Here is an 8,008-nt window from a genome sequence, read left to right as displayed (position 1 = left end):
ATGGCCACCGCCATTTTTGTCCTGCTAATTTGCATACTGACTCCTGATTGGCTGGTGGGTGTTGTGAAGAGATGGTCAATTTACATATTTCTCTTTTATTAATGTAGATGTGACTCTTCTTGCCTGGCTGGGTGGCTCAGTGGTTGAGCCTATGACCAGGAGGTCATGGTTTGATTCCTGGTCAGGACACATGCTTGGGTTGCGGGCTCGATTCTCAGTTTGGGGCATGCAGGAGGCAGCTGATCAATAATTCTGTCACCATTGATGTTTCTCTCTCTCCCTCTTCCTTCCTCTCTGAAATCAATTAAAAATTTTGACTCTTCCTGTATGCCGCACACTTTAAGTGCCACATGCATCAGAGTAAATTCTTAAACAACTCCCTGGATAGTTGTGAGCTTACGGGGTTCTTGACTGACATTTCATATGTGTGTTTGTGTGTGTGTGTTTGTGTGTGTGTGTGTGTGTGTGTGTAGTACTTTCATCGTTAAATATGTATATAAATAGTCTTCTAAATCTTATTTAAGAACAGGTGCCATGGTTATTAACATTAGTAATTACTAACGTGGATGCATTAGGGGTGGGTGGGGGAGGATACGGTACTGTCTTTGAAATTTTTCAGTAACTGAAGATTCCTCCTTAAAAAGACTATTAGGGAATGTCCCATCTATCCTCAGCCTTGGTCACTATGACATTTTTAGGTTTTTTGTGTGCATATTCATTATAAATTATGAATAAACCAGTTAAGAATGATTGAAAATGCAAATTTTCTCTATTCTCTTCCAAACATCACTTAAAAAAATTTAAGTCTACAAGAAAAGACAAACTTCCAGATAGTGTCTGTGACAAATGGTTTCAGTCACCTCATTGGTTACCTCACGATCTCGTTGTTTGGGCCTTTCCGAGGCGGGTCTTTGTCAGAAGGTGACGGGGACAAGGTGGGGTCCTTGTGGGACCCCCTGGAGCGAGGGAGGGCCCACCCGCAGGGGACCCGCCGCTTCGGGTCAGCTCCCCAGCTTCTCTTCCCAACCCGGACGCACAGTGCCCGTCCTTCGGCTGCTGTGGCCAAATACCACATCCTGGGTGTGGTTTGTAAACACGGAACATTCATGTCTCCCGTTCTGGGGGCCAGAGGGCAGGACCAGGGAGCCAGCGGTGGGCTTCAGTGAGGACCCTCTGCCAGGGCACTTCTCCATGTCTTCCCGCTGGAAGGGGCAGGGTCTCTCTGGAGTCCCCTGTAGGAAGGCGTTGCTCGCCTCCCATTCCTGAGGAATTAGCACCCAATCGCCTCCCAAAGGCCGCACCTCCTAACACCATCGGCTTGGGAGTCAGGTTTCCGCATTAGAATTGGGGGTTGGGGGCAGAAGCATTGGAGGTGTCTGAGCGCTCACAATAGCCCCCTAACTCTCCTGCAGGCAGTGTGGCCTGGCCTGGTTAGTAAAATGCCCAAACGCTGCAAGGCAGTAGGCTCCCCTCTAGCCCTGTCCCCCCACACATGAGTGTGTCTTCCTGAAGGTGACCTCCCGAGGCCTGGGGACAAGCACACAGCCGTCAGCGCTGGCGCGGTCTCTGGCCGGGACAGTCCCTCGTGAACGATGGCCCTGAAAAAGCGCTCCGGAGAGGCTGGCTCCCGGCTGGGCAGAGCGAAGAGTGGGGGTCGTACCATCACCACAGCCAGGCACTCAGTAAGACTTTCCCTCCCTTGTTTCAGGTCATTCTCTCCAGTGTCCGGCGAGGACCTACCACGACTACATCCTCATCTTAAGGATAAGGAATGTGAAGTTCAAAAAAATTAAGCGACCTGTTCAAGGTCATCTCCTTAAAAACTCTGTCTGTCATCAGAGTCTGCATTGGTGGTGGTCCTGTCGTCTGTTCCAGAAACGAAGGACAGAGCGTCGCTTGGGCAGAGACAACAGGGTGGGCTGACTTGGCTGCAGTGACATGAAGACAACTTCTGACTCCCGCCTCCTTCATGAATTCCCAGGACGTGGTAACCATGACTCGGACCCGCTGGGTGACATTGTTACAGGCTCAGGGACTGGGTGCTGACTGCCTCCCCCTTCCTCCTGGGTCATTTACAGACAATCCCCTGGGAGCCAGGACAGCGCTGGCCCACCCTGCTGAGCTCGGGCCAGGCCTCCCGTGAGCACCCCGGTCCGAACATCACCACACAGCGCCTCCAGCTCCTGGAGAGGCCGTGGGAGAGCCCTGTTCTCTCTCCGTGACGCAGCCGGTTCCCGTTTGGTGGAGGAGGAATGACTCCCCGCCCTGGGCCCGGCTGTGTGAGGCTCTGGGCTTCAACGCCCGCCCGCTGCCCTTTCCACGGAGCCCAGTGCCTGATGGAGGCTGAGGGCTGCCCCCATCCCGTCTGCTCTTGAACCGGGGAAATGGAGCATGTCCCCGTGCTCTCTTTGTTGATTCGCTTCACTGCCCCAGAGCCGGGCGCATGGTTCTCGACTATAAGTGGGCCTCCTGTCCCCTCAAAGCTGTGGAGACACATCTTCTGCCAGCAATGGCCCCGAGCAGGAAGATGCTGTATTTTGTCTTTGTCTTTTTCTTCATTTTGGCTCAATGTCCATCAGGTAAAGGAGAATGGCTGGGATTTCGAAGGGGCAGAGCATAAAATGGGATGATTCTCCTATGCACCACCCTAAAACTGGGAGTAATGGTCAGCTCCCCACTGTGCGTCTCACAGGAATTTCTTGAACTTTCTGTGGAATTGTCTAAGAGGGAACAGCTATTTCCTCCTCCTCCTCCTCCTCCTCCTCCTCCTCCTCCTCCTCCTCCTCCTCCTCCTCCTCCTCCTCCTCCTCCTCCTCCTCCTCCTCCTCCTCCTCCTCCTTCTTCTTCTTCTTCTTCTTCTTCTTCTTCTTCTTCTTCTTCTTCTTCTTCTCCTCCTCCTCCTTCTAACTTCTTCCTGGTTATCAGGAGGGCTAGGCTTCAGAAATAGAATAAATCTGCATCCCTGTGTCCTGCTGCCCCTGACAGGAGATCTGTGGGGTTGGAGTACTGTTTCCTACAGCCCTGTTCCCTGCATTGATTTTAATTTTCAAAATGTGCTTTGCTTTGAATTTAGGGTCCCGGGCAGGACTCGAGTATTCCCAGCCATTCCCTGGAGGTGAGTTAAGCCCTTTGTGTGTAGTTTCACTTTGAGGAACACTGGCCTGTCCGCTATCTCTGATGCCTGGACACAGGAGGCGAAGGAGAGAGCAGTAAAAATAGAATTGCTCGAACTCCCACTCACTCTTCTCTTTCTTTCTCTTGGTCCCAGCACTGTATTTGGATTTTCTATTTCACGAGAAATCTGTGTTACTGGGTTGTAATGTTGGTTTGGACCTGGTGGCTACACTCATGGTGACCCCTAAACCAAGGTCAGAGGATTGAGCTGGCACCAACCCATTAGCATTGCTTTGGGAACATGCTGACCCATCGCTTCCAGGCTCTCTCCTGAATCCAGTAAAGTGTGTCCCAAATGCATGTCACTGGCCAGAGAGGGAGAAAGGATCATTCAGCAAACACTCCATGACAGAGAGCTCTTAACAGATAGCCCACTGATGTGTGTGTGTGTGTGTGTGTGTGTGTGTGTGTGTGTGTGTGTTTACTTTACAGGAAGAGAGCATATTATACACAGAACAGAAACGAATGTTCTGGGGTAATTGCAAACAGAATTTGAAAATGTTTAGACAGAATTTCAGAGTGAGGAAATTAAGGCTGACACTAGTCATTGAGCACCTGCTGTGCACTGGGCAGTCTATTAACTACTTTCTGTGGATTATCTCATTCCATTTTCAAAACATCCCTAGGTCTGGCTGGCATAACTCAGGAGTTGAGCTCCAGTCCAGCTACCAAGAGGTCACCGGTTCGATTTCCAGTCAGGGCACATGCCTGGGCTGCAGGCTCAGTAGGGGGGATGATCCCCAGAAAAGGAGGGGGGGGGTGCAGGAAGCAGCTAATTGACAATGTTTCTCTCTCATCAGTGTTTCTATCTCTCTTTCCCTCTCCCTTCCTCTTTCTCTAAAAATCAATAAAAACATATTAAATAGAGACACCCCTAGGTGGTAGGTTCTATTACAACCACCATCTATATATATAAAGAGCCAGGCTCCGTAAGGACCTAAGGCTTGACCTAACACCAGAAGTCAGTGCTGGGGACATTGACTGCCAAGGGGCCTGCTGATTAGGCCCGGAGAGAGGCCTGCAGAGAGAGAGGCAGGGTCTGATCTGCAGCCTCAGTGGCAGCTGTTGATCAGCCCCGCCTCTTTGGTCAGGCCCAGAGACACTCACTGGCAGAGAAGCCGACCAATCAGAACCTAATCTGGATGAACTACGAAGGCAGACCCTAAGGTGGGGGCTGAGGGGTTTTTAGGGCAACAGCTGTTTGGTGTAAGGTGTAAGAAAGCGGTTCAATTTTTTAATGACTGGTTGGGCAGTATAGTGCATATGGCTGGCTATCAGTCCAGATATAGGGATTATGTATTTTTGTTTGCCAAGAGCATCTCCTCCTGCTGAAAAAGGCTTCCCCCACTTAAGCAATCCTATCCCATATAATCTATCTATACTAATAAAAGGGTAATATGCTAATTAGACCGGGTCAACTCGCCACCATCCGGATGTCCGACTTCCTTCCGGACAAAGCCATGGTGGTGGGGGCTGAGGCAGAGGCAGTTAGGGGCAATCAAGCCGGCAGGGGAGAGCAGTTGGGGTGAGATCGGGCAAGCAGGCAGAGGCAGCTAGAGGTGATCAGGCAGGCAGGGAGGGAGGTTAGGGGCAATCAGGCAGGCAGGCAGGTGAGTGGTTAGAAGCCAGCAGTCCCAGATTGCAAGAGGGATGTCCAACCCCTGGTTTAGGTCCAATCCCTGTGGAGAGGGTGCAGGCTGGGCTGGAGTACTGTTTCCTACAGGATGGGAACTGAGCTGTGTAGGCGCAGGGGGAGGACTGCAGTGGTGATGCCAACCGGTGATGCTCACTGTGCAATTCTATTTTTACTGCTCTCTCCTTCGCCTCCTGTGTCCAGGCATCAGAGATAGCGGACAGGCCAGTGTTCCACAAATTTCGTGCACCAGGCCACTAGTTTTACATATAATGAAGCAGAGACATAGCTGGGATGTTATGTAACTCTGCCCGGAGGGTGGGGTGGGGTCACAAATAGTAAGTGCTAAGTTAGGCTTTGCCGGAGGACATCAAGTTTTAATTCTGTGATTCTCAACCAGGTAGAACAGTGCCCACCAGTACTCTTCAGCAGGGGTGGCACCACAGCACGGGCGTTGGGCGATCAGACCGTCTGCTGCCTGAGAAGTGCAGATGCTGTCATACAGAATCGTTGTGCTGGCACCTCTGGGTACCAACTGGATATAAGCCCTGCATGCAAACACCCAGAGAGGGTCCCCAGGTGGTGGCGGGAGAATGGGCCCTCCAGCTCTGCAGTGACTGAGCTCCTGGAGAGAATCCCGCATCCCAAAGAGCAGGTCAGACGAGGAAAGCCACCTCGTCTCCTGTCTTGTCTGACTCCAAGGCTGAAGGTGCTGCTTCTTTCCTGCCTCGGGAAGTAGAACGGGTGGAGGCACCAAAGCAGCCATCAGCCTGCTGGGTGAAGAGAGTGGGAGAGCCCAGAAGCAGCGACAGACGACAGAGGCGAATGCAGGAGACCCCAGTGAGGAAGGGATTTAGGAGGAGAAGATGATACACTGAGGATCTAGACGTGAGCCAGGCATCGAGGAGTCAGACCCAGCTGTTGAGCGGAGGCTCTCGGAGCCGAGGTGGCTGTAGAGCAGGGACATGCAGGGAGGGAAGACACTGGTCCTTTCTTCCTACTGCTCTCAGGAGGCTTTCGGTGGCACCTGCTCATGGCAGACGGCCACCCCCCCCCACCTAGAACTTTAGTGTTTGTCTCCCCTCACTTCCAATCGGAGTGGGTTAAAAGCCAAGTGACAGGGACTTTGTTTTAGAGGCGAGCGGAGTTCTTGTCACCGGGTATGATGAGTGCATCTCAAGGGGAAGAGGGGGTGAGAAGGGTCTGGGCTTCGCTAGAGCGAAGGCTGGGGATTGGACTGTGGACCTCACAAATGGGCAAATGAGGTAGTCGCCAATGAGCACAGTAAGTTGCAATACAACGTAAGCGACACTTAGCACGAATACAATCGCTGGTTTCGTGTTCAGGAGATCCAGAGGGAAAGGAATGGGACGGAGCCCCAGGCCTGGAGCCACTCCAGCTGGTTGTGCTGCTGAGAGTCATCAGAGAGTGAGGAGCAGCTGATGAGGCAGGGTCACGAGGGGCATGGAGACCGAGGAACCTGAGGATGGGAACTGAGCTGTGTAGGCGCAGGGGGAGGAGCAGTGGTGACGCCAACCTGTGGTGCTCACTGTGCTCTGAGGTCACTGGGAGGAGGGTGGTGATTAGGAAAGAAAACAAGGGGTCACATCATCAGTGCTGCCCCCTGAGAACTAGAGGGGCACAGGAATGTTCCTTTTGTGGCAAAGACACTGCGCGCCTGGGCCACGAGGTTAGCTTGGACACTCTCGCGGTCATGTAGGGAACCTTTGCTTAGCCCTGACCAGTTTTGCTCAGTGGTTAGGCATCAGCCATGGACCAAAGGGTCTCGGGTTTGATTCCTGGTCAAGGGCATATACCTGGGCTGCAGGTTCAATCTCCAGCCCTGGTTGGGACACGGTGGGGGGGGGGGGGCAGCCAGTTAATGTCTCTCTCTCTCTCCGTCCCTCCCTCCAACTGTCTCTAAGAATCAATGGAAAAAATATCCTCAGGTGAAGATTACTAGTAAGAAAACCCCCCAAAACCTTCTGCTTAAAGTACCAACAAAAAGAGCTAATTGAGTGAGTAGTGCTGGAAAAATATTCTCACATAACTTGTTCCATTTCACCACTAAAACAATGTAGACGTCGACTGGTGTTTGTAGCACGTCCACGTGACAACTGAGAAGGCTGAGGTTCAGCAGTTTCCTGAGGACACAAGGCCATTACAAGATGCAAATTAGAACTGAACCTAAGTCTTTAACTCCTCCACCAAGAACCTTCTAACACCCCATGGTGTCCCTCCCATCATCGTCACAGCCTGCATGCAGTGCCAGGTGTGCAAGGGACCGTCCTGTACAGGCATGTGTTGATGATGCTCCCTTTTGACCAGGCAGGTTAGAAACATGGCGGGGGGGGGGGGGTGCGGGGGACCAGGATAGCACCTCCCTGTGGCTTAAAAACGAACTCTCTCCAACTCCATTTTGAAAAAAGCAGAGCTCTTTGAAAAATCCCCACTGGTTCTTGCAAACACCGTTTATCATCACAAATACAAACCCTCCCCTTTTGTGGCCTTGGACCTCTTCCCCACCTCCAGGGTCCGGGAAAGGGACGTGAGCAGCTCTTTCTCCCTGTAGGTGAGTTTGCTGCTTGTGAGCCATGCAGGCTGGGGCGGGGCAAGTGCAGGAAGATGTGCACTGAGGATGAGAAGGTGGTCGGAAGTTGCAAGCTGAACTTCTTCTGCTGCCGACGGAGGATCCAGTAAGTCAGACCAGCGCTCACCTGGCCTCTGCGGCAGCCCTGGCTACTCAGAGAAGGTCAAGGAGGTGATGTGGCTTACCACAGTCATGCAGTGCGTGAGGGTCAGGGCCCTTCATATCCCCCCCCTTGTTTTGTTTCTTCGCTTTTGTTTTAAATTTATCTTTGCTGTTGAAAGTCCGCATTTCCCCCATTGACCCTCGTCCACCCTGCACCCCATCCTGCTGCAGGCCTTCACCACCTATTGTCTATGTCCACGGGTTATGCATCTCCAAATAGAAGTTCTTTGTTACTTTCATCTCCCCCCCACCTCCCCCCTTCCCTTTGAGATTGGTCAGTCTGCTCCATGCTTCTGTGTCTCTGGATCTATTTTGTTCATCAGGTTATTTTGTTCCTTAGAGTCCACACATGAGTGAGATCACGTTTTACTTGTCTTTCCCTGACCGGCTTATTCCACTCAGCAGAATGCTCTCCAGGTCCTTACATGCTGTGTCTCAAAGGCAAGAGG

At 52.0% G+C, this 8,008-nt stretch overlaps 1 protein-coding gene across 1 annotated transcript; it reads left to right on the top strand.

Moving 5' to 3' along the window:
- The first annotated feature begins 2,509 nt into the window (after positions 1-2,509).
- Positions 2,510-7,735, top strand: LOC132229152 (beta-defensin 12-like). Its single transcript, XM_059685902.1, has 3 exons — positions 2,510-2,579; positions 3,074-3,115; positions 7,380-7,735. Exons 1-3 carry the CDS (start codon positions 2,510-2,512, stop codon positions 7,505-7,507), a joined length of 240 nt encoding a protein of 79 aa, XP_059541885.1. The 3' UTR covers positions 7,508-7,735.
- Positions 7,736-8,008: the final 273 nt, after the last annotated feature.

Source organism: Myotis daubentonii, chromosome 3, assembly GCF_963259705.1.
Source record: "Myotis daubentonii chromosome 3, mMyoDau2.1, whole genome shotgun sequence".
Lineage (NCBI taxonomy): Eukaryota > Metazoa > Chordata > Mammalia > Chiroptera > Vespertilionidae > Myotis > Myotis daubentonii.
This window is presented reverse-complemented; position numbering and strand designations above follow the sequence as displayed.

What these genes read in the sequence shown, in the direction of transcription:
- LOC132229152 (XM_059685902.1), top strand. Translation starts at nt 2,510, where the DNA reads ATGGCCCCGAGCAGGAAGATGCTGTATTTTGTCTTTGTCTTTTTCTTC. An exon ending in TTTGGCTCAATGTCCATCAG is followed by an intron (nt 2,580 to 3,073) that starts GTAAAGGAGAAT and finishes CTTTGAATTTAG; the next exon opens with GGTCCCGGGCAGGACTCGAG. An exon ending in TTCCCAGCCATTCCCTGGAG is followed by an intron (nt 3,116 to 7,379) that starts GTGAGTTAAGCC and finishes TTCTCCCTGTAG; the next exon opens with GTGAGTTTGCTGCTTGTGAG.